This window comes from Hypanus sabinus, chromosome X1 (genome assembly GCF_030144855.1).
Source record: "Hypanus sabinus isolate sHypSab1 chromosome X1, sHypSab1.hap1, whole genome shotgun sequence".
NCBI lineage: Eukaryota > Metazoa > Chordata > Chondrichthyes > Myliobatiformes > Dasyatidae > Hypanus > Hypanus sabinus.
In genome coordinates this window covers 41,103,822-41,131,175 of record NC_082738.1, presented here as the reverse complement: position 1 = coordinate 41,131,175, position 27,354 = coordinate 41,103,822, and the positions used below count along the sequence as shown (strand labels likewise).

The following is a 27,354-nucleotide window of genomic DNA, read 5'->3' as shown; positions in this document are numbered from 1 at the left end:
GCCATGGTCATATAAGTGTTGCAGCTCTATAAAACTCTGATTAGACCACACTTGAAGGGTCAGTTATTTATTCCCTTGCACGGATGCTGCTTAACTCACTGAGTTCTCCCAGTATTTTGCTGACAGTTTCCAGCATCTGCAGAATCTCTTGCATTTCAGAGCATTGTGTTCATTTCTGGTCACCTCGTTATAGGAAGGATGTGGAAGCTTTAGAGAGGGTGCAGAGGAGATTTACTAGGATGCAGCCTGGATTGGATAACGTGTCTGATGAGGTAAGGCTGAACGAGCTGTAACTTTTCTCCTTGGAGCAAAGAAAGATGAGAGGTGGCTTGATAGAGGTGATAAGAGGCATTGATAGAGATGACAGTCAGCCCCTTTTTCCCAGGGTGGAAATGAGAAATAGGAGCGTGCATAATTTTAAGGTGATTGGAATAAAGTATGAGGGGAACTATCAGACGTAGGTTTTTACACAGAAAGTGGTAAGTGCCTGAAATGCAGGGGTGGCGGTAGATTCAGGTACATTAGGGACATTGTAGAAACTCTTAGATTGGCACATGGATGATAGAAAAATGGAGGACTATGTAGGAAGGAAGGGTTAGATTGATCTTGGAGTAGGTTACAAGGTCAGCATAACATTGTGGGCTGAAGGGCCTGTACTGTACTGCACTATTCCACTTTCTATGTTCATCAGTGGAACTGAACTTTGGAAGGTCAGTACATACTACATATGCCTCATTACAAATCTTTGGTTTGAAAACTCAGGTCACAGTCACAATTTTTTCCTGTGTCCAGGAAATAACACGAGGCATTATAAAGTCTTTTCTCGTGTTATTTAAAAAGCAATTTGGGTCTCCATCCTGTTAACCTTCATGTAAGCTGTCAGAGACTATGTTTTACAGTTCTCTGCCCCAGTTCTTGTTCCCATAGAAACTGATACCCATGTAATTTTATGCATAGTTCTCTGTCTACAACCAGGCTATAATTTTTTGTGAAGGAGTATACCTTTAAGTACGCAAAATATTCTTAAGTTCTAAAGCAAAGGGGTAGCAGACTAAGTGCTTGCTATTCTAACATGTTGAGTGAAGGTAGGAGGCAGGTTGGCAGGTATGTTGCCTCGAGCAGTTTGTGTGCACCTTCAAGCTACCATCTCAAGAGCACTGTAGCAGAAGCTCGGGAAAAGGTCGTTGACCTTTTAAATCACATGGGTCTTGCTTGCAGCAGAATGCATTGAAACAAAAGGAAGGAGACTTTTGAAATTAGTGCAAAGAAGAGAAGCAATGAATCCTGAAGTAAAAAGAGGAAATACCCAAAATACATAAAAACATAGAAAATAGGAGCAAGAGTAGGCCAATCCCATTCTTCCTCACCTTTCAGTATGATAATGGCTGATCATCTTCAGTATCCTGCTGTTTAGTCATAACCATGCAACAAGATATGGGAGCAGAATTAGGCCATTCCGCTCATCAAGTTTGTTCCAACATTCAGTCATGACTGAATTATTTTCAAAACCATTCTCTTGCCTTCCGCCCCCATAACCCTTAACCCCCTTTCCAATCAAGAACCTATCAATCTCTGCCTTAAATACACCCAATGACATGGCTTCCACAGATTCACCACCCTCTGGTTGAAGAAGTTCCTCCTCATCTCAGTTCTAAGGAACATCCTTCTATTCTGAGGCTGTGCTCTCAGATCCTAGACTCTCCTACTAATGGAAACATCCTCTCTATGTCCTTTCTATCCAGACCTTTGACTATCCAATAGGTTTCAATGAAACACCCCTCATTCTTCATCCATTAAGTACAGGTCCAGAGACATCAAACTCTCCTGATACCCTTAGCATTAATAAATATATGTGTGTTGGTGCATGGCCAAGTGGTTAAGGCATTCGTCTAGTGATCTGAAGGTTGCTTGTTCAGGCCTTGGCTGAGGCTGCGTGTGTGTTCTTGAGCAAGGCACTTAACCACACATTGCTCTGCGATGACACCGGTGCCAAGCTGTATGGGTCCTAATGCCCTTCCCTTGGACAACATCAGTAGCGTGGAGAGCTGAGACTTGAGCTTGGGTAACTGCCAGTTTTCCATTAAAAAAACCTTGCCCAGGGAACTTGCGCCCTGGAAACATTCCAAGGTGCAAATCCCTGGTCGATTGAGACTAATGGAGGCCTACTACTACTACTAATAATAAATATACCATTCCAATGGTGAATATATCTAATGACTTGGCCTCCACTGCCCTCTATGGTAAAGAATTCCACAAGTTCACCATCCTCTGGATGAATAAATTCCTTCTGACCCCAGTTCCAAACCCCATAACCTGATGCTGTGATCTGGCCTGGACTCCTTGGTCATCAGGAACACACTCCCTGCTGTGGTCATAATCCAGGATATTGGACTAACCCAAAGGTCTATTCAGATCCCACTACAACAGCTGGGAAATATTAGCTGCAGCATGACTTCCTTACTGTTACACTCAGCATCCTCGCAAAAAAAAGCAGGAATGCCATACAACAAACACAAAGTGCTGGAGGAAATCAGCAAGTCAGGCATTAACGTTTAGGGCCGAGACCCTTCCTCAGCATGCCATACACCTTCTTTACCACCTTATTCACTTGTGTAGCAATTTCAGTGAACTATGGACCTGCATCTCAAAGCTATTAAATTGTCTACTATTAGCTGTATGCCTCCCAAAGTCAATATTTCACGCATACTGTAACAGGATTATACTTGATTTGTTACTTCTCTTCCCATATCTGGAACTGATCTACAGTATATCCTGCTATAATTCTTTGATAGTCGTTTACACTGTCCACAACTCCACCAAATCTTGGTGTTATCCGCAAACTCATTAATCCACACATCTCCGTTTTCATCAAAATCATCAAACAGCAGAGGTTCTTGTGGAATGCCACAGGTCATGGACCTCAAGCCAGAATAACAGCCTTAAACCCCAACTCTATGCCTTCAGTGGGCAAGCCAGTTCTGAATCCAAACTTGCAATTCACCCCAGATACCATGCATCTTTATCTTCTGAATCAACTTATCATGAGGGACCTTGTCAAATGCCATATTAAAGTCAACTAAAGTCAACTGTATAACTCTTATCAGGTCCTCCCACTCCCAGACCTCCTCCGCTTAAAGGAAAACAAGCCCAACCAATCCAGCTTCTTCTCATAGTTCCATCTAAGGCAACATCTTGATGAATTTCCTCTGCACCTTCTCCAGAATGATCATGTCCTTGCCACTGCTAGTTCAGTGCCCTGTATACAAAAGAGGGGGAAACGTGAGCAAAGTGCTTAATTCTGAAGTTCCAGACATTGGGACTTGACAAATGAAAACATGATCACCATTGATGTGGTACTTATTGTCAGAGATGGTCAAGTGACCAGTTTTGGAGGAATACAATTTCAGAGGACTGGACAATTGGAGGCGATTATAGAGATAGAGAGGGTGAGGCAAAGTGTAAAAATGTAAATAATGGTAAGAGTTCAAGCCACTGTAGAATTGCAGCCATGAGAGTAACAGGTGAACAGAATTTGATGAACCTGTCAATGAAATATGGGATGTCATCCAGGTAGAAATGGAATGCACACGTCTAGATGAGGAGGAAGTAAGTTCCAGACATTGAAATTTCAGTTAAGTGTCAGGCCAGGTTTGGAAACTCACCCTCGGACAGTTGCCAAGAAGGGTGATTAAGTTGGTGGCCCGTTTCTGTGCTGCTTTACTCTATTACTCCATGATCTTTTGAACTGCCATTATACATCTACATCATCTGGCTAATGACTGATGTTCATTCCAAGTATGAAGTCTTTGCAATATTTGGTTAGAAAGGGTTTAAGCTCATCCCATATTGGAGAAAGTGAAGGCAAAAATGGAAGTGGAGTGATGTCAAGATGTTGTGGGCCTGAATGGAATCTGACATTGTGTTACCAATGCCACCAGGAAACAGGAGAGCAAACCTATTCTATAACGGTCTTTACAACAATACAAACTTAAGTGTTACTCCCATTCTATCCAGGAATAAAGCATTTCAGTGAAAATAGGGTGTTCACCTACTCAGATGCATATCGTTTTTAAAAGTTGAAGGGTAAAGGTTTCCCGACCATTATGATTATTTTTTAAGCTTTCTGTAAGGTTCATGAGTGTAACCTTTCAACTTTGAGCCATTTACAAGACACTGAAACTCAGAATTGTCCTTAGTGCAATGCTAACGGTTAACTAGAGCATTACAATTCAATTGCCCATTAAAATCACTGACTGACATGTCACTTGTAGATGTTAGTAAATCGCTTTATCATGCATTTCAAAAGTCCTCTATTGATAGCAACACAACCCACAAATGGATACCTTGTACTTCTAAAAGAATACTGTTGGAAAGAATGAGTCTGAAATGGTCTTGGCTAAGAGGAAAGCATTTCAAGGCAGTATTATAGTTAACTACAGTTTCACCAAAAATAGGACATTCACTTGTTCAGTAGCTTTTTCAGCATTCCTGTTTCCTGTAATGGTGATTTAGTTGGTTCTTGATATTGTAGTTCGATCAGACAGTCGCAATGCAAGAATAACACTCAGGCAGAAAGGATTACATTATATTATCCAAGCTCAGTTTATATCCAACAAGTATCTATAATAAAAATGAAAAATACCACAAACACTCAGCAGGTCAGACAGCATCTTCAGAAAGAGAAACATTTCAAGTTCAAAATTCTCCATCATAAAGAATCTCAAATGTTTATTCTGTTCCTCTTACTGCTGTCCAGCCCCCTGAGTATTTCCAGCATTTTTGGTTTTTATCTCAGATTTCCAGCATAAGCAGATTTTCGTTAACTTTTAACTTGCAAAACTGAATTAGCCAGAAGTAATTTGCAACATCCATAAGGTTGGAGTGAGACATGATCTGTCCTGTCCTTCCAAGTCATTTTAAAATGTTATTTTGATTTTAATGTTGTATTTAATTTGTCTGCAGCAGCTTTTTTAATTTATTATTACTTTTACTTGTTAAGCCTCCCCTCATAAATAATCCTGCTTGGTGTTCTTAGCAAAGTTTTGTTCTATTAATACTAAAATGCTGCAAAATAAATTGGTTTCTTTTCACCAAGCTATGTGCAACCCAAAATAACTTCCAAGAAAATATCTGGCCACCAGTCAAAGACAATGCTCAATGAGAGTGAATATGCTCAAACATCACAGGCCATGCTCTCTTCTTGTTGCTGCTAACAGGAAGAAGGTACAGGATCCTCAGGATCCACACCACCAGGTTCAGGAACAGTTTCAGGTTACCCTTTGACCATCGGGCTCTTGAACCAGAAGAGATAACTTCAGTTGCCCCATCACTGAACTGTTCCGACAACCTATGGACTCGCATTCAAGAACTCATCACCTTATGTTCTCGATATTTATTGTTCACTTATTTATTATTATTTCATTTTTAAATTTCTTTTTGTAATTGCAGTCTGTTGTCTTTTGCACGTTGGTCATTTGTCCTTCCTGTTGGGTGCGGTTTTTCATTGATTCTATTATGTTTTTTGGATTTACGTGCATGCATGCAAGAAAATGAATTCCAGGGTTGCATATGTTGACATATATTTATTTTGATAATAAATTTACTTTGACTTTGACTTTGACTTTGGGCAGTACATAAAGCTACCCAACAAATGTAAAGGAAAATGGTGCCATGTAAAGTCAGCTCTCACGGGGAGCTCAAGCTCAGCAAAGCTCTAATGCCCTCCAGCTATGCTGTAAGTTCTGTCTTTGAATCTCTTCCCCTTTCCGATCCAGGGAATGCAAGAACATCAATATTCAAGACTGCAATAAAATAAAACAGACAGCATCATGATGCCAGCTTCTGCCTTGCTCCTATTCTGATTTGCTGGGCTGATAATGTATCAGTTGACTAATACATTAATGAAATGGGGACAGAATGGGGCCATTCAGCCCTTATTGAGTCTGCTATCCAGGAATGGGAAGCTGCTCAGCCGTAAGGCTATTACATCGCAACTCACCCGGGTTCAACACGGTGCTGTCTGTAAAGAGTTTGTATGCCTTCCCCATCGCCCCAAGGTTCTTTTTTCCAAGTGCTCGTGATTCTTCCCATATTCCCAAGACATATGGTCACATGGGTGTAATTGAGGTGGTTCTGCAAGAGCAAGAGGTTGTCACATGGCGCCTTACACCGAAACAAAAGGAGCCGTTCAGCCCTTCAATCCTGTTTACAGAGTAACAGGAGGCCATTCACTTCTTCAGGATGGTTACAAATGAAGAGGATGGGTCTATATGTGTCCCGGATCCTGCTAGATATATTTTTCAGAGCCAACTGACAAGGAAGAAGCAAGCAGTATATTCCACAGTACAGACTTCATCACATTGACTGGAAAATCTGTTAGTTAAACCTACATAATTTGTAGAGGGAGGAAGGTGTAATGAATATTTATGTGATACGTTACATTGCAGAAAGGGATTACACACTCCTAACTGCAATTGTTTTCTTTTATCAGGCAAGAATTTAGTTCATTGCAGCACTTCCATCAGATTAGAGCAGCCTTTGAGCTAAAATGGTTCTTTGGTTAATTTACTGTTGGGTTCTGCTTCAACAAATCTTCATTTTTACAATATTTGTTCTGAGGATGTAAACCAACTTTTGGACGGAAGCCAGGGGACAGACAAGCTCTGAGCAAGTGGTGGTGAGCTGTAGACAGTCTGTGGGCTGATAATTCTATAATCACCTGTCTGCTCGGTCCTGGAATGGAATTCAGAGAGCTGATAATGGCTTTTCTGTGCAGGCGTGTGCCTCCAAGACTGATGCACCTGCCTTTGTAATTAAATACGCTGAAAGGCAATCCGCGATTGTGCATTCGTGTTGGGCAGGAGGAGAGGGGCTGACAGGGAAATGAAACAGGTAGCTCTGTGTTTCCTGAGAGTATAAAGCAGTAACTGTATTGTGGTCCACAGTTAGCCAGAGGCTGAAGGCATTTTTAACTTCAGTGAGTGAATTCCTGCTATTGTTGGTTTATATTGAGTGCAGCCATGTGCATCAAGCAACAGTGGCATTGGGTTTAACCCTTTCTCAGCCTCATCTGCCAGGATATAGGGATTTTTTGCCTTCTCGAGGTAATCTTTTCTGAAATAAAAACCAAAAATAATGGAAGTCTACTGACATGGAAACAGCAAGTGGGCATGGGAAGAAACTGTCGTTTTGGGTTAAAACCTTGCTTAAACCAAAGCATTGACAATTCCTTTCCCCTCACATATGCTGCCCAACCCATTGGGTTCCTCCCATCAGTTTGTTGCTCCAGATTCCAGCATCTGCATTCTCTGGCGCAATCAAGGCAGATAAGCTGTAAACAAGGTTATTCGGTCAATGAGTGAATGGGAGCAGTTGATGAGTTAGAACAAAAACAAAAGAATGCAGGGGTTGTGAAATGCAGAATAAGAAGACTTGTCCAGGAGGTCAAGCTAGGCATGTGCCCCACTCCCGGAGAGGGGAAAAGAGAGTGTTTAGCTTTTGTTACAAGGACTCGCTCATGGGTGCCACTACCTCTCATTCACCTTTAATGAGCTTGGAATTCTTCTGAATGTTGTGGGCATGCAGAGACATTCAAAATTCTCTGGCAGTCAGCTTGGCTTAGCTTTCTGACAGAAATTTTATGCAGACCCATAAAATCATCAAATTGTACATCGCAGAACTGGGCCTTTTGGCCCATCATTTCCATGCTGACTTATCTATGCTAATCCCATGTGGCCTAGTTACATTGTGGAAGGACCTGGCATGGAACAAGGCCTTGTGCAACATGGGGAAGAAGCTCTTGACCAACATTTTCGGCCTTACCAGCCCAAGCTGAAATCACGAGGATTGGAAGCTGCAACTGTGGTGTCACAGTGGTTATGTTGCTAGATTAAGAAACAACAAACATTTGTACTTAACCTGAACTAAAGCAGATACCGTGGCAACGGGTGTGAGATTGCAGTAGTAAATTACTTAACCAGCAGCCAGAATATTGGACCATTGATCCAAGGACAAGGGTTTAAATCCCACCAAAACATCTGGGGAATGTAAATAAACTCGCAATTCAAGAAAACAAAAATGTGATTCTATTTAATGGTAGCCATCAAAGTGTAAAGTCTCATCTAGTTCTCTGCTTTTGTTCATTTGCCATCCTAAAATCATAAAGCATAGAAGCAGAATTAGGCCATTTAGGCCATTGAGTCTGCTCCACCAGTTGATCTTGGTTCATTTATTTTCTCCCTCAACCCTATTCTCCTGCCTTCTTTCTGTAACCTTTGACGCCCTGATTAATCAAGAACTTGTCAACCTCAACTTTAAATATACCCAATAACTTGGCTTCCACAGGCATCTGTGGTAATGAACTCCACAGATTCATCATTCTCTGGATAAAGAAGTTCCTCCTTATTTCTTTTCTAAAGAGATATCCTATTATTCTGAGGCTGTGCCCATCCTTCAATATTCTGGTTTGTAACTGAATTCAGGACCACAACAGGGCTGGCTCTTGCCTTTCTCCTGATTTGAGGGCCAATAAGAGATGACAGTGTTGCCAGTGATTTCCACATTCTGTGAATTAACAAATAAAATAAATGTAGTTTATTAAATCTGGAATAAAAACCTACTGTCAGCAAAGAGATCGCTGTAAAGACTCAACTGGCTCACTTTTGCCTTTTCTGCTAAAATAGAATTACAAATTAGTACAGTATAGGAACAGGTCCAATGGGCACCCTTCGTCCATGCCAACCATGATGTTTATCTATGCTAATCCAATTTGCCGGCTTTATACACATATCCATCTGTGCTTTTTCCTATCTAAATATCACCTTTGTACCTCCTCTGGCAGTATGTTATGGATAATCACCACCTTATTTATGAGAGAGAAGCATACTCCTCAGAAATCCTTTAACTTTTCCCCCTCTCATCTTAAACCTGTGCCTTCTAGCTCTAGACTCCATTATTCTGGGGAAGACTCTGATTAGCCATGCCTTCATAATTTTATAAACCTGTATCAAGCAATCTCTAAGCCTTCCACGTTGCAGTGAGAATAAACCCAGCTTGTTCAAACTCTCCTCATAATCACAGCCCTCCATTCCAAGCAACGTCCTGGTGAATCTCTTCTACACTCTCATTTGCTACCCCATCCTTCCTGTGACCAGAACTGTACACAGATCTTGATCTAATTAATGTTTTATACAGTTGCAATATCGCATCCCAACTTCTATACTCATCTTAAACACTTTCTGTCCTTTTTCTGTCTCCCAAGCTTCCAACAACATGTTTGAGCCATATCTAGTCCCAGAAATCACCTAACAAGCCATTCAGAATGAGTCATGCTTTAGTGACCTACATCTTTGAATGAATGAAAAAAAAGCATTGAAAACCAAAAGCACTTTATGCAGACTAAGTCTATTCATCCAATTTATTTACCTGGAATACAGCAAAGCAAAGGTGTCAACGTAATACTAGTTGTACGAAAGGTTTGGGATCTGTCCATCATGTAACAATTATCCATTATATAAGCATCAGACTGTCAAAGTTGATATAAACAGTCCGCAAAGGTTTTCAGAAATGTCTTTATGTTATGAAATGATTCCCATCAAGTTAATGCACAGGTTTGAATTACAGCTTTTCACATCTCCTTTCTGACAAGTTTAGACTGAGAAAAAGAACTTCAGCCCTGTGGCCCTAATGCTGTTTCTGAGGATAACCTTCCTTTTGAAGGTGGGAATGCCTATGAATTCTTAATTAACTTAAACATCAAAGTAACAATGCAGTTTTACCCGGTGACTTAATAAGATTTCCCCTGTGATTAGCAGTGATAGTCCAAGAGTATACTGGATGCAGTTGAAATAGAGCCCTTTAACAAATACAATAGGCTAATTTACAGTAGAGTTAAAGTTTAATGCAGCTGACGCCCGGTAGCCTGTATTATTACCTATCACAGCAGGGTGTATTGATGAGTGGAATGGACAGTTGGCTGGCTGACCTACTTGTCAGCCCAGGCCATGATCTGTTTTGAGGCCTCTGACCTCATCTGATAGCTTGCCGTGAGAAAAGGGCCACTCGCCCTCACCTTTTCCATCAGCTTAATGAAATGTTTCACTCAGTGCTCATTGCTACTTAAACCCACAGCAGGACGTTACAGCTGCTGCTTAACAAATGAAAACAGACAATGCTGGAAAACTCAGAATATAAGGCAGCATCTGCTGAGAGGAGAACAGAGCTAACATTCCAGATCCAAGATCCTTCTGACAAGAGGCCTTTTGATGTAAAACATTAACTCTCTACCTCAGTGGTTCCCAACGTGGGGCGTATGCCCCACAGGGGGGTAATTTGATTTTTAAGGGGGGCAATTTGAGAATGAGTTATTAACAGTGAATTTTTTCTAGTAAGTCTGTGTGAGTATGAGTGTGTATGCGAGTTAATACATATGTGTATATACAGTATGCATACATAAAAATACTTGTGTGTATGTACATGTGTAATTGCGTATGTACTGTATATATAGTGAATCACCATCATTACAACCATCAAATGGCTTTCATAATTAAATTAATGAATTGACTGATGTAGGAAGGAACGAATGAACAAATCCAAACGCGTAAGAAACTCGTACGAGGTCGCGCCAATGCTGCTTTTTGCAGTAGCTTTCGGTTCTTGGTGTGTGAAGGTGTGTACATTGCGTCATCTCTTTTAAACGGTGTATCTGTCTTTGTATGCTGTCGAAACGAATCGGCATTGTTTTATTTATTTATTATTATTATTATTTTAATATCATTTAATGTTCTTTTTTTTACAATTTCTTAGTAATTTCTTCCTCAGAACTTTAACAGTCCTTTGGTTCTTTTATTTTTCTCTTTCATGAATGCCATGTTCTTTGGAAGCTTGTTTAAACCAAGTTAATGGTCTTTTAGGCTTCCTCCAGGTGAATAGCAGTTCACTTTTTGAATAATAAGAATTATATATCACCACAGGGGGCATGAGGATTTTAGAGGTGATTAGGTGGGGCATGGCCAAAAAAAGGTTGGGAACCACTGCTCTACCTCTTTCCACAGACACTGCTTGGTCTGCTGAGTGTAAACAGTATTTTGTGTTTTAATTTCTAAAATAAAAAGACAATTCTTCTCAGTTCCTGACCTACATCAGGATGCTGTTCATTGACTATAGCTCAGCACTTAACACCATCGTTCCCACAATCCTGATTGAGAAGTTGTAGAACCTGGGCTTCTGTACCTCCCTCTGCATGTGGATCCTCGACTTCATAACCAGAAGATCACAGTCTGTGAAGATTGGTGACAACATCTCCACCTCACTGACGATCAACACTGGGGCACCTCAGGGGTGTGTGCTTAGCCCACTGCTCTACTCTCTATATACACATGACTATAAATTTGCTGACGGTACAGCCATTGTTGGTAGAATCTCAGGTGGTGACGAGAGGGCGTGCAGGAGCGAGATATGCCAACTAGTGGAGTGGTGTCGCAGCAACAACCTGGTATTCAACGTCAGTAAGACAAAAGAGCTGATTGTGGACTTCAGGAAGGGTAAGATGAAGTAACACGTACTAATCCTCATAGAAGGATCAGAATTGGAGAGAGTGAGCAGCTTCAAGTTCTGGGTGTCAAGATCTCTGAGGATCTAACCTGGTCCCAACATATCGATGCAGTTATAAAGAAGGCAAGACAGCAGTTATACTTTATTAGGAGTTTGAAGAGATTTGGCATGTCAACAAATACACTCAAAAACTTCTATAGTTGTACCGTGGGGAGCATTCTGACAGGCTGCATCACTGTCTGGTATGGAGGGGCTACTGCACAGGACCGAAAGAAGCTGCGGAAGGTTGTAAATCTAGTCAGCTCCATCTTGGGCACTAGCCTACAAAGTACCCAGGACATCTTCAGTGAGTGGTGTCTCAGAAAAGCAGCGTCCATTATTAAGGACCTCTAGCACCCAGGGCATGCCCTGTTCTCACTGTTACCATCAGGTAGGAGATACAGAAGCCTGAAGACACACACTCAGCAATTCAGGAACAGCTTCTTCCCCTCTGCTATCTGATTCCTAAACGGACATTGAAGCTTTGGACACTACCTCAATTTTTTTTTAATATACAGTATTTCTGTTTTTGGACATTTTTAAAATCCATTATACGTAATTGATTTACTTGTTTATTTATTATTATGTTTTATTTTATTTATTATTTTTTTCTCTCTCTCTGCTGGATTATGTATTGCATTGAACTGCTGCTGCTAAGTTAACAAGTTTCACATCACATGCCGGTGATAATAAACCTGATTCTGATTCTGAGCTGTAAGATGTTTGGCTCCTGATCCTGAGACTAGGTCCTTGGTTTACTAATTCTCTGCCAGGAGAGCATTTTTTAATGTATTTTGCTTTCTTGTTTTCCAATTAAGGTGATAAAGCACAGTTTATTTTGTAACAGTTAATGAAGCTAATTGTGCTTCTAAATGCGATTATTTTAATTGCAGATGGATCCAGTGCAGAAGGCTGTAATAAACCACACGTTTGGTGTAACGCTGCCACCGAAAAAGAAGCACGTGATCTCTTGCAACGTCTGCCATCTAAGGTTCAACTCCGAGGTGAGGTGCTTTCACCTACAAGAGGCATGCTTGGAGTTGGAATTAGTTTATTGTTGTCACATGTAGCAAGTACAATGGAAAGCTTCTCTTGCACACTCTTCATACAGATCAGTGCATTGAGGTAGAACAAGGTAAACCAATAACAATGGAGAAAAATGTGTAACAGCTGCAGAGAAAGTGCAGTGCGGGTAAACACTAAAATAATCATAATGAGGTGGATTGTGAAGTCAGGAGTCCATCTTATCATATTAGGGAACCATTTAATAATCTTATAACAGTGGAGTAGAAGCTGTCCTTGAGCCTGGTGGTACGTGCTTTTGGGTTTTTGTATCTTCTGCCCGACGGAAGAGGGGAGAAGAGAGTGTCCACAATGGGTGGGTCTTTGATTATGTTGGCTGTTTTACTGTGGTAACAAGAAGTATAGACAGAGACGATGGGAGGGGGGGTCTGCTTTATGTGATGTTATGAACTTTATGTCCACAACACTCTGATAACTTCATGCTGTTTAACAGCATCCCCATACTCCATAAGGAAGCAAATTTGCTGCTCAAACATTAACAATTTTCGGGCATGGGTTTCGTTGTAGGAGAGCATGTGTCCCAATATTGAGTTAGAAAATCATGGGGGTTTATATGAAACACATCCAAAATTCTGGCAGTTCTTCACATTTGATTTTCTGTGTCTAGTGTCTGCATACTCATAAGTCTTAGCAGCTTGCCATAAATAGAAAACTCAGTTGGGCAGCACTTTAAACCTAACTTGTTGATCTAATCAAAACAATGGTTTATTTAAGAGTTGTAACCTGGTAGTTTTTTATTAGCATAGTTTATCACTTCAAGTTGGAATATTGATAAAGGTAGCTTTGAAAAATTCTATGAACATTGGTACCTAGAGGATTTGCTGGTATATTATAATCACTTTCAAAATAAATCTGAAATAAAACTCCCTTTGTGTTCCCTCCACATTCCCTTTCTCCCGTGGTCCACTCTCCTCTCCTATCAGATTCCTCCTCCTTCAGTCCTTTACCATCTATCACATCCCAGCTTCTCAGTTCATCTCACACTCCCCGTCCGCATATCTTCCCCCTCACCTGGCTTCACCTATTACCTTCCAATGTCCCCTCCCCCACCTTCTTATTCTGGCTTCTTGCTCCTTCCTTTCCAGTTCCAATGAAACGTCTCAGTCCAAAATGTAAACTCTTTATTCTTTTCCATAGATGCTACCTGACCTGCTGAGTCCCTCCAGAATTCCATGAATGTTACTCTGGATTTCCAGCATCTTCAGAATCACTAGTGTTCAAAATAAATTAAATATGTTTTGATTTTTAAGAACTTGAAGAATGATGTGCAGAAAATATATTTAAAGAAATATAATTTCCTTGAGGTCTGTAAGCACATGTGCTGTGGGTTAATGGTCCATGGTGATTAATTTGATCTGGGAGCTTGGTCAGTCTTGTGAGCAATTTTTGCCTGAGTTTGGCCACTCAGAGTAATTGCTCTCAAAATAACAGTTCATTGACGTAGAAATGTGCCCCAACCAAAGATAAAAGCTTGCGTATCCGACTAGATAGACCATTGGCAGACATTTTGATATAAAGCAACTCTACTCCTTGTATGGCTGTTTCTCTGAAGTTAGCAACTCATGCAAAATAATTGCAGCATGTTTTAGGCATGGAATGATTTCTTGTTAAAAATAGTATTTATTTGTAACAGAACCAAAATGTAATCCACATTCTGGCTTCCTCAGAAGTGGCGTAAATCATCTGCTTAGCCTCTTTGCAGCATACATGGTGAACAGCAAACCTTCCATTTCTACAAAGCTGTAACATAGAGATGTACTCTGAAGACTGTTGACATTGAGTACAACTTATCAAAATCTGGTGCCGAGCTATATAGGGAAAAATTAAGGAAGAGGACCATAAGCTATGTCAAGGAGGTAAATTTTAAGGAGTAGTTTAAAGGAAAATTGAAAGAGTTAAGAGGGAATTTTAGAATTTAGACCCTTGTCAAGTCAAAACATGCCTTATAATGGCAAATTGATTAAAATCAGGAATGTGCAAGATAATTTATGATGGCTGATGCTTGGAAGTGAAATCTTTCTTTGACTCAGCCTCCCATATATAGGAGGTACAGAAAATTGGAGGGGTCATCATGAAAACATAGAGAAACTTGAGCCAACCCACAGTGCGTATGCACTCAGATGCTCAGGAGCATTAGCAGATCCTTTTCAGATAAATGGTGCAAAAGCCATCTCAAAGGAGATGATTCCCATCTCTTCTACTCTGCTTATGGCAATGGTTACCCCAAAACTCTTTCAGTAAAATTTAATCCAAGTACATCTCTTACTAAGAGCTTTAAAACCCATTTGTGTCAGGTAATGTCAAATGGTTGTCCTGGTGCTGTTTGGCACTCCTGTACACTCTTCAAATGGCTGATGGCACTTCCCTTCATACAAATGAAGCAGACTCGTTAGTTTATTGAAAATCTGAAATAAAAAAGAAAATGCAGGAAACAATCACAGTTCAGGCAGTATCTGTGGGAAGAGAAATCGAGATAACCTTTCACATCTGAGATCTTTTGAATGGTCTCGGAACACAGATGTTAACTCCAGATGTTAGCACAGATGTTAACTCAATTGTTTTGAAAATCAAAGATGAACTACAGATGCTGGAAATCAGACCCCAAGCATTAACTGTCCTGCTTTTCACAGGTGCTGTCTGACTTCCCTCAGCAATTTTGCTTCATGTGGATTTGTTTATTGTTGAGTGGGAGATAAAAGAACACCAGGGATTACCCTACTCCATCGCAAACTGAATGGTCTAACTATACCTGAGGGGGCTTTGGCTTAATATCTCACGTTAAAGATGGTGCTTCCAACACTACTGCAGTGAAGTGACAGAGTAGGTTTCTGTGCTCAGTTCTCAGGAGTGGGGCTTGAATCCAGAAGTGAGCACACCACCTCAAAATGTACTGTATGTACTCTAAATTTTACATTTCTCTTTCATATTGTGGAATGAAAACTAACATTGTGGTGAATCAAATTTCAAATGCCATTACACTGTATCATGAAGGAGATAGTTCCATTTAACTCATTCAGTATAAAACTCCTCTAGACTGTTCAAGTCGTTGACTTGTCATCTGTCCTGATGAAGGATTATTGACCCAAAACATCAATCTGTCTCCAAAGACCTGATGAACATTTTCAGTTTTTATTTCAGTCTCCAGAATACAGTTTTACGATTTTCAGTTAATTGAACAAAGCTGGGTGGCTAAGTTCTTCAGTAGATCATAGAAAATCCCCTTAATCAGCTTGTTAAAGATTATGTGCAAAGCAAAGTCCATCTTTCACCCTCTGATTTACATTTACTTTTATCATTTGCCAACTTCCTTTCCTCCCCTTACCATTCCTCTCTCTCCTTTGCTTCTCTCTGCTCTACAGCATCCGCAGATCAGATGATGCACGTCTGACATGCATTACTTGGCCAGTTTAGGTTTAAAAAGGTTAACCAGACCTTTGTAGGATTATAGTAGCTTTGCACCAGAGAAGGATGTCATTCAGCCCATCAAATGCATATTGTCTTTCTGTAGAGTATTCCAGTCAACACACAACATAAGAAAATGGGTATGGGGGTAAGCCATCAGGCCCCTCACACCTTTCCCATTACTCAGTGTAATCTGTACAAGGCCTTCTTTGTCTCAGTCTCCATAGCCCTTAATTCCCTGACCTTTCAATAGATTGTCTACCTTCTCTAAATTCCAGAATGATCTACCTTCCATCATTCCATTTCTGTGTTTGTAACTCTGCAAATCAACTTCCTTCCAAGTGCCTATATAGTGCTCTTCTGAAAGCCCTGATCGATTATCGGTCATAACCACTCTCTGTATGGAAGCGTTTTTTTTCACATCTGTTCTGTTCTATAGTGCACTGAGTACAAAAGTTGGGTTGTCATGTTACAGCTGTATGCGACATTAGTGAGACTGTAATGTGTGCAGTTCCGGTCGCCATACTACAGGAAGGATGTGAGTAAGCTAGTGATGGTGCAGAAAAGGTTCACAATGATTTTACCGGGACTCGATGATTTATGTTATGAGGAGAGACTGTTTACCTTGGAGTGAAAGAGGCTGAGGGGTGACCTTATTGAGGTGTATAAGATCATCAGGGGCACAGATAAAGTGGATGGTCAGTCTTTATCGTCAGGTGGGAGACATGAGGGACGTCTTTTTCACGCAGAGTGCAGTGGGTATATGCAAAGGGCTGCCAGAAGAAGTGGTAGAAGTGAATACAATTATAACATTTACAAGACATTTAGACAGGTACATGGACTTAGAGGACTATGGGCCAAATGCAGGTAATAAGGACTAACTCAGGATGGTACATCAGTAGGGATGGATGAGTTAGGCCAAAGTAAGGCTTGTGTCTCAAGTCAAGTCAAGTCACTTTTATTGTCATTTCGACCATAACTGCTGGTACAGTACATAGTAAAAATGAGACAATGTTTTTTTCAGGACCATGGTGTTACATGACACAGTACAAAAACTAGACTGAACTATGTAAAAAACAACACAGAAAAAAACTACACCAGACTACAGACCTACCCAGGACTGCATAAAGTGCACAAAACAGTGCATTTACAATAAATAATAAACAGGACAATAGGGCAGTAAGGTATCAGTCCAGGCTCTGGGTATAGAGGAGTCTGATAGCTTGGGGGAAGAATCTGTTACATAGTCTGTTTGTGAGAGCCTGAATGCTTCGGAGCTTTTTCCCAGATGGCAGGAGGGAGAAGAGTTTGTATGAGGGGTTCGTGGGGTCCTTCATAATGCTGTTTGCTTTGCGGATGCAGCCTGTAGTGTAAATGTCCATGATGGTTGGAAGAGAGACCCCGATGAACTTCTCAGCTGACCTCACTATCTGCTGCAGGGTCTTGCGATCCGAGATGGTGCAATTTCTGAACCAGGCAGTGATGCAGCTGCTCAGGATGCTCTCAATACAACCCCTGTAGAATGTGATGAGGATGGGGGAGGGGGGGGGTGGGAGATGAACTTCCCTCAGCCTTCGCAAAAAGTAGAGACGCTGCTGGGCTTTCTTTGCTATGGAGCTGGTGTTCAGGGACCAGGGACTGGGCTGTTTTACTCTACTACTCAATGATCTTTTGAACTGCCTTTATACCTGTACATCTACATCATTTGGTCTTCGAACATCTATTAATATGAACAGATTGAAGAAACAAGAAGAAACTGGGGATCCATGAGCCAGTCCTCATTAGGGGATCAGAGGTGAAAAGGGTCAGTAACTTTAAATGCCTTGGCATTATTATATCAAAGGGACCAGCACATAACTGCCATTACAAAGAAAGCACAACAACGCCTTTTAGAGGTTTATGCAGATTCAGCATGTCATTTAAAGAATTGACAAACTCCTACAAATGCATAATGGAGAGTATTCTAGGCATGGAAGCACCAATGCCCAAAAACGGAAAAGCCTACAAAAAGTAGTGGGTACGGTCCAGTCCATCACAGGAGAAGTCCTCCCCACCGCTGAGTGCACATCTACAAGGTGCACTGCTACAAAAGAACAGAATTGAATTGAATTGACTTTACTTCTTACACCCTTCACATACATGAGGAGTAAAAATCTTTATGTTACGTCTCCATTTAAATGTGCAATGTGCAATCATGGTAATTTATAATAAATAGAACAGCCAATGTAATATAGAGTACACTCAAGTCAGCATGAGTTAATCAGTCTGATGGCCTGGTGGAAGAAGCTGTCCCAGAGCCTGTTGGTCCTGGCTTTTATGCTGCAGTACCTTTTCCCGGATGGTAGCAGCTGGAACAGTTTGTGGTTGGGGTGACTCGGGTCCCCAGTGATCCTACGGGCCCTTTTTACACACCTGTCCTTGTAAATGTCCTGAATCATGGGAAGTTCATAACTACAGATGCACTGGGCTGTCCGCACCACTCTCTGCAGAGTCCTGCGATTAAGGGAGATACAGTTCCCATAGCAGCCAGTCAGGATACTCTCAATTGTGCCCCTGTAGAAAGTTCTTCGAATTTGGAGCCCATACCAAACTTCCTTCCGTCATCAAGGACCCCCCACCTTCCAGACCATGCTCTCTTCTCGCTGCTGGTATCAGGAAGGAGATACAGGAGCCTTAGGTCCCACACCACCAGGTTCAGGAACAATTATTACCCTTTAATCATCAGGTTTCTAAACCAGCACGGACAAGTTCCTCACGTCAGGTCTGGACAGATTCCACAACCAACTGACTCACTTTCAAGGACTCTACAACTTATATTCTCAGTATTGTTTAGTTAACTTATTTGCACAGTTTGACTTCTTCTGCTCATTGGTTGTGTGACAGTCTTTGTGTGTAGTTTTTCATTGATTCTATTGCAATCTTTGCTCTGCTGTGAATGCCTGGAAAAAAATGAACCTCAAGATAGTAAACGAACTTTGATAATAAATTTACTTGGGACTTTAAACTCCATTTCCCTGTTGAAAACAGTCGTGATTTTGTCCGCCTCCATCACGTCTCCCTTCATTCTTCTTTACCCCAAAGAGAATAACCCCAGCTCTGCCAACATAACTTTGTAGCCAAATTCCCTCATCCCAGAACATTTCCACTGAATCTTCACTGCTCCTTCTGGTGCATTTAGAATGCCAACAAAGCAAGTTAATTCCAACTTTGATTTGGCTATTGGTTCTCAGCATTGCTGTTTATTGTGAGTACATCTTTGGAACATCTTGCAGCAAGACAGATTTTTGAAAGCCAATAAAACCCAATATTTACTGCAGATAAATCCCAGAACATCTATGATGTGTGGACCTCAGCAACACTTCATCATATTTTATTGCTCATGAACACAATGTCATTATAACAAGCATTAAAAATGAGGAAAATGATACAATGAATTTTTAATATACAGTTTGGCTATGAAACTGCTTGGCAACCTTTTTATGGTGTTTACAATTCACAATGAGTTGACATAACTAACAATAAACTTCAGTGCTATGATATAGTGCCAGGACAACAAGATTTACAGGCTCATATTTTGATATTCTCAAGACCAAATAATAAGAGTGTTTCGCTCTTCTTTGTGAGACTGTGAGCCAATTACTCATTGTGGCAAACTCTTGGTCCATTCCTGATAAACCTCCAATATTTCATCATTCCTTCTTGATCCCATGCTAACTAACAATGCAATTACTCCCCATAGAAAGCCACCATAAAAATGTCCCTTCTCAGAAAGAATTTACCATCAGCTTCTTAATTCCGAAAAGCTAGAATCAGAATCAGGTTTAATATCACTGGCATATGTCATTAAATTTGTTGTGTTGTGGCAGCAGTACATTAAATTACAATAAGAAATATATATTAAAATTAAATTAAATAAGTAATGCAAAAGGAAGCAAAAATAGTGAGGTAGTGTTCATGGGTTGGTTCATTGTCTATTTAGAAATCACATAGTAGAGGAGAAGAAGCTGTTTCTAAAATGTTGAATGCCTTCAGGCTCCTGTACCTCCTCCCTGATGGTAGCAAAGAGAAGAGGGCATGTCCTGGGTGATGTGGGTCCCCAAAGAACGATGCCGCCTTCGAGGCATTGCCTGTTGAAGATGCTCTCGATAATTTAGGGGCTAGTGCCCATAATGGAGGCTGGTTGAGTTTGCAAGCCTCTGCAGCTTTTTCTGATCCTGTGCAGTGGCCCCTCCATACCAGACAGTGATGCAACCAGTTATGCCACATCCTTACTTGGGCATTCTCTGAATCAGAATTACATTTCGTATCACTGGCATATGTCATGAAATTTGTTGTTTTCCGGCAGCACTACATTGCAATACACAATAATAAAAATACTATAAATTACAATAAGAAATATACTGTATATAAAAATTAAATTAAGTACATAGTGCAAAAAGAGCAGAAAAATACTGAGGTAGTGTTCATGGGTTCATTGGTCATTCAGAAATCTGATGGTATAAAGGAAGAAGCTGTTCCTGAATCACTGAGTGTGTGCTTTAAGTTCCTGTACCACTTCCTTGATAGTTGCGATGAGAAAAGGGCATGTCCTGGGTGATGGGTGTCTTTAATGATGGCTGCCACCTTTTTGTGGTTCTGCCTTTTGAAGATGTCCTTGATGCTGGAGAGGCTAGTGCCCTTGATGGGGTTTTGCAGCTTTTTTTTCTGATCCTTTGCAGTGGCCCCTCCATACCAGACAGTGCTGCAGTCAGTTGAATGCTTTCCATGGCACATCTGTAGATATTGGCAACATACCAAACCTCCTTAACCTCCTAATGAAATATGGTCGCTATTGTGCCTTCTTTTACTGTTGTATCAATATGTTGGGCCCAGGATATTGATAAGAACATAAGAAATAGGAGCCGGAGTCGGCCATTAGGCCCATCGAGCCTGCTCTACCATTCAATAAGATCATGGCTGATCTGGCCATGGACTCACCTCAACCTACCCGCCTTTTCCCCATAACTCTTAATTCCCCTACTATGCAAAAATCTATCAAGCCTTGTCTTAAATATATTTATATTTGTATTTACTGAGGTAGCCTTTACTTACTAATGATCTTCAAAGATGTTGACACCCAGGAACTTGAAACTGCTCACCCTTTCCACTGCTAATCCCTCGATGAGGACTGGTGTGTGTTCCCTCGACTTCCCCTTCCTGAAGTCTACAATCAATTCCTTGGTCTTACTAGTGTTGGGTGCAAGGTTATCGCTGCAATACCACTCAACCAGCTGACCTATCTCATTCCTGTACACCTCCTCATCACAATCAGAAATTCTGCCAACAATAGTTTTGTAGTTGTCAAATGGTAGATGGCCTAGCCACACATGCTGGGTATAGAGAGAGTAGAGCAGTGAGCTAAGCATGCATCCTTGAGGTGTGCCAGTATTGATCATCGGTGAGGAGAAGATGCTATTTCCGATCTGCTCTGACTGTGGTCTCCTGTGAGGAAGTCAAGGATCCAGTTGCAGAGGGAGCTACAGATGTCCAGGTTTTGGAGCTTTTTGATTATAATTGAGGATATGACTGTGTTGAATTCTGAGCTGTAGTCAAAAAACAGCTGCTTGATTGAAGTATTACTATTGTCCAGGTGATCCAAGGCCCAGTGGAGAACTAGCGAGATTGCATCCTACTGTGCCAATAGTTCAAGTTGCAGTGGGTCCAGGTCCTTGCTTAGGCAGGAGTTGATTCTAGCCATGACCGACCTCTCAAAGCACTTCATCACAGTAGACGTGAGTGCGACTGGGCGATAGTCGTTGAGGCAGCTCACCCTCTTTTTCTTGGGAACTGGTATGATTGCCACCCTTTTGAAGCAGATGGTAACCACTGACTGCAACAGTGAGAGACTGAAGATGTCCTTGAATACTCACACCAGTTGGTTGGCACAGGTTTTCAATTCCCCACCAGGTACACCATCAGGGCCTGATGCCTTGCGAGGGTTCACCTTCTTGAAAGATGTTCTGATTTCAGCCACCAAGACAGAGATCACAGAGTCACCAGATGCTGCAGGCGTTCACACAGATGTAGTTTTATTCTCTCTTTCAAAGTATGAATAAAAGATGTTGAGCTCATCTGGGAGTGAAGTATCACAGTCATTCATGATGTTAGGTTTTGCTTTGTAGGAAGCAATAGTCTGCAAACCCTGCCAGAGCTGACATGCATCTAACTCCATCTCTAACTTCAGTCAGAATTGGGTTTTTTTGCTCTTGAAGTCGCCTTCCACAAGTCCACCCTGGACTTCTTGTATAGTTCTAGATCACTGGTCTTGAATGCCACAGATCTAGCCCTCAGCAGATAATGAATCTCCTGGTTTATCCATGGCTTTTGGTGTGAGAGTGTCTGGTATGGTCTTGAAGGTGAACATACATCCACACAGGTCTTGATGAAGTCCCTTTACAAAGATCTTAATCACATTACAGTAATTGTATGACAATATTTCTTGCAAGTGCTTTTGAATCTGTCTGCTTATGCTTCTGCCCCTAAATCAGTTTTGAATCAATTGCAAACTAAATTAAAATGTTTACCTAGCTACTTCCTTAGGCAAGGTTAACACTTCTTCATTTTCTTTCCAGCTTTCAGAAGGTGCCTTGCCTAGTTTCAAATGCTGGATTCCCTTTGACCACTGTCCTTTCTGCACCCTCCCCTATCACTGTCCCATTATGTCATTCAGAACAATGAGAATTGAATAATATTGATTTCAAATGTTTTGCCATCCATGGAGTTTTGGCACTGCTTTTTATTAATAGTTCAATTTATATTATTGAATTTGAGAGTGTGTTCACACATATATTGAGAAAAAGTATTTGGGTTACATAGTGTTTACAAGAAAAATGTATTAATATTCTTTGTCAGAGTTAGGTCTATGCTGGGCTAATATCAGTTTAGGATTGAGGCAATATTTTGCTCATCATTTCTTGATCTATCTTGAGTTAGGGAGGGACAAGTTCATGATGAACTTGTACAGTGCCAGAAACACTGGTAAGCATTCTGAAAAACCTGTAAAGGATGTTTATCCATCCACAGAATTCACCCTGAGAAACTATAGATTGCTATCTATTAAGGCATTCGCAAAAAAATCACAGTCATTTGATCATAAATGTTTCAGTCCAGTTATTTTTTCACTTCTGGGCAAACAACTAATGCTATAAGCCAAATTTTATATTTAAAGCCAATTTGTGCAATAATAAGAAAATTTCTAAAGTTTTTCCATTCATCTCTAGCCCCAGGTGTTGAGATTCTATGTTTTTATAGCTTTCCTCTTAAACTGAAGTAAAAACAAATACAAAATTAGCACAAAATGGCTCAGTTTGTGATGCTTACCATCTCTGTCAGGTGGTTCTGAGTTCTTGTCTCACTCTAAATGCTTGAACATAAACACCTAGGCTGACACCCTAGTAAAATTCTGTGGGACTGCTACACTGCTGGTACCCTGTAACTGAAGTAACACTTTAGACTAAGAACCATTTATCTCCCGGGTGTATGCACAGCAGTCCGCAAGATTATTTTGAAAAGAACAGGAAAGTTATGCCTGGTATCCTGGCTACTAGTCATCAGGCAACATCACCAAATGTAACTATGTCTGCACTTCCTGTCTCCTTGGGAAAGCAGCCAACATAATCAAGGATCCATCATTGGTCATTCTTTCTCTCCCCCCCCCCCCCCCCCACCACCAATCAAGAAAGTTTAAGAACATGTACTACCAGACTCAAGGACAGCTTCTATCCTGTTGCTATAAAGAGGTCTTGAAAGGACCTCATATGATAAAAAGGAACTTTTGATCTCAATCTATCTCATCGTGGCCCCGGCCTTATTGCATACGTGCACTGCATTTTCTCTGTAACTACAACACCATATTCTTCACTTTTTTTTTCTTCTACCTTGTACTTGTGTTTGGAATAATCTGTCTGGATGGTGTGCAGACAAAAGCTTTTCACTGTATCTCAGTACACATGATAATGATAAACCAATTATCATTTACCAAGTTAGCTGTATTGTTGTAATGTGACAGACACTCTCTGGAGTTCTACGTTATCTCACTGGCAGTAAAGTGTTGTGAAGCTTCCTGAAAGGTTCATAAACAATGCAATATAAATAAAAGTCTTTCTTTACCATGTAGTTATCCATCAATACTAACTTTTCTCTGAACCCCTCCAAAACCCCCTACACCATCGCCTTGGTTCCTTTGAAGCTTCCTGTTATGTGGCCACAATATTTGGAGAGATCAGGGTGAGCGAGTGAAGCAGAGTGCTGTCCTGAACCCTTCCCCACGTACATTATTTCCTCCAGTCTCTTTCAGGAGCAATGATGCGGTGAGAATGGCTTTTACAACTCAATTCATTTTTGTCATATTGAGGTTCCACAGTTAAACTTGCTGGTATAATTTGCATTTTAATGACACAAATGAATTTTTGTGGAATTCTAATAAAATGTGATGAAATGGAGTGCTAAAAGAATAAACGGGTGATGGGGTAAAGAGTGTCTGAAATCTGTTTCACTGAACTGTAGTAAATTTAATGACAACATGTGATGTGAGAGTCATTAATGATTTCTATCTTGCACTGAGAAAAATTGTCCTGCTTCTTGCAGAAGCTGGTTTGACATTTGCAAGGTGCAGAATTCCTTTATTTTGCTCTTTTTATGGTTATAAATTTTACATTTACTCAGAAGGTTATTTGATATTAGGCCAAAAAATAACATATCTTCTAGGTGTAAAACTAAATGTACCCTGGTGGTATTGGTATTGGTTTATAATGGTGACATATACCAGTATACAGTGAAAAGCTTGTCGTGCACACTGTTCATACAGATCACATCATTACACAGTGTATTGAGCTAGAATAATGTGAAACAATAACAATGCAGAGTAACATGTGAAAGCTACTGAAAAAGTGCAGTGCAGGTAAACGATATAGTGCAAGGTCACAACAAGGAAGATTGTGAGGCCAAGAGTCCATTTTGTCATATAAGAGGTCCATTCAAGAGTCTGATAGCAATAGGCTAGAAGCTGTCCTTGAGTCTGGTGGTGTGTGCTTTCAGGCTTCTGTATCTTCTGCCTAATGGTAGAGGGGAGAAGAGAGAATGTCTGTTGGTTGCTTTACAGAGGCAGCAGGAAGTGTAGGCATAGTCCATAGAGGGGATGTTCCTGATAGTCATAATGCAAGGAATTTAAGAAGCTACGCAGCTGAGCCCAGTTAAAAATGTGGGGAAAACAAGGGATATTAGCAAAAAAATTATAAGTTAAAGATATCTATTGATAGATGCACTGCGAAGCAAAGTTAAAGGGTAAAGATATTGATACCATAGCTGATGTGATATCAAGCATCCAGGAGAGAGTAAACGTAGCAAAAGCTGTCTCATTTGTCAGAAAAACCTCCAATGAGAAAGCTAAATTGCTTGTGAGAAAATGGAGGGATTACCAAAGAAATAGAATGTCCAGATATAGCCAAGACAGGAGTGAGGGTTCAGTGTATATAAATCTCTCAGAGAGATAGAGACTAAAGCAAAGCTGTTTCACAGAAGGTGCTGCAAGTGATTTTAATACTCATATTGTAGCAAAAAGCTGTCTAACTCATACCCAGTTTAGTGAATCTGAGGTTGAAGGCATGTCCAGAAATTCATCCCAGTCAGTATCATTAAATGCCCATTAAAGTTGTGACTACACTTCTCACTCTGCCTCCAGGATTCATTTCCATGAAAAGTATAATAAGCTACTGTTACTATATAGTGCATTACTAGAACAACATTTATAGCCATTTGTCTTTTATCTCAGATACTTCTGTTGAATTATATCTAGGGCAGAATGTGATGATTTTTGTTCATAGTTGAATGCATTCACAAGCAGAGGAAGGTTTAATTTATTACCCTTCAACCATCAGGCTCCTGAACCGTCATGGATAACTTCACTCACCTCAGCTCTGAACTGATTGCACAACCTATGGACTCACTTTCAAGGACTCTACAACTCATAGTCTCAGTAGTACTTATTTATTTGTTTTGTATTTGTACGGATTGCCTTCCTTTACACACTGGTTGTTTGTCAGTCTTTGTGCGTTTCATTGATTCTATTGTATTTCTTTGTTCTACTGTGAATGCTCGCAAGAAAATGAACCTCAGAGTAGTATACGATGATATATATGCACTTTGATAATAATTTTAGTTTGAACTTTGAACTTTGATTTGCTACTCATTCCTCATCTCCCAGGTCGTCTCTGGATCCTGTTTAGAACTGCACATGTCCTTCAATACTGGCAAAGCAGACAGAGTCTTACAGTTGGGTCTTGAGGGAGTTCCTCGTTCCAGACTGTGTTTCCAGCCCAACTTTTGTTCTGTTCATCACCATTATTGAAATTGATGGGAGAAGGATATCAGGACCAACAGAGTTCCAAGAAAGTAAAGGTCAAGGAAATACTTCCTGAATCAAGGAGAGAATGAACCTTTCAGATCAAAGATACTTTTTTCAGAATTGGTTCCCTGATCTGATTAAACTTGAAGTGTTAACTCTGTTTCTCTTTCCACAGATGGTTCTTGCAAAACACAATTAACTTTTATGTTTTTGTTTCAGATTTCTGCATCCGTAATATCTTTTAATCTTCATTTTTGTTTTGATTCCCAAGATTTTATATGTTTTTATCATTTTTTTGGGACCCATCAGAGTTATAGGAGCCACTTCAGTCCCTCAAATGTAACAAAGTTGTTTTTGTGAAAATAAGACAGTGTACTTCCTTGGAGTTGATCCCATTTTTTCAGATTAATTTGCCTGAAATCTAGCAAGAGTGTAAATAAACTGTCACCTCAAATTGATACAAAACACATGGTTAATGCATCATTCAAGAAATGGCATAAGGGCAGTTTGACATGCACAATTTGCAAGATATTCACAATTGCTCCCTCCAATTTTCCATCTGTTGTAGACGGGAAATTGCAGCTGAGCCTTCTGCAATTTGGCAGCTTGCATTCCTTGCAGACAAGAAGGAACAATGCAATAGGACATTTAGCCCTGAAACTTAGAAGACATGTGGGTTCATCTAAATGTCATAACTTCCTACAAGTGTCTCCCAATGGACTGAGTTCACATCAAGAACAATGCAGCTTCGACTAAGGTATCACTGATTAAGAATCACACTATAGCAGGTACCAAGTGATCCTCCCACTTAACTGTGGGTCATTTCTTCCTGCATTTTATTTTCTTGCTGGGGTTTTTAGAGTAATCAAATTATGAAGTTATTTTCTCCTCTTAGTCCC

At 40.5% G+C, this 27,354-nt stretch overlaps 1 protein-coding gene across 1 annotated transcript in view; it reads left to right on the top strand.

The window, feature by feature from the left end:
- znf385c (zinc finger protein 385C) overlaps positions 1-27,354 on the top strand; it is a 207,456-nt gene that overhangs the window by 138,553 nt on the left and 41,549 nt on the right. The window contains exon 3 of the mRNA XM_059956449.1: positions 12,483-12,593. Coding sequence (XP_059812432.1) covers positions 12,483-12,593 — 111 coding nt within the window. The remainder of the gene's footprint in view (positions 1-12,482; positions 12,594-27,354) is intronic.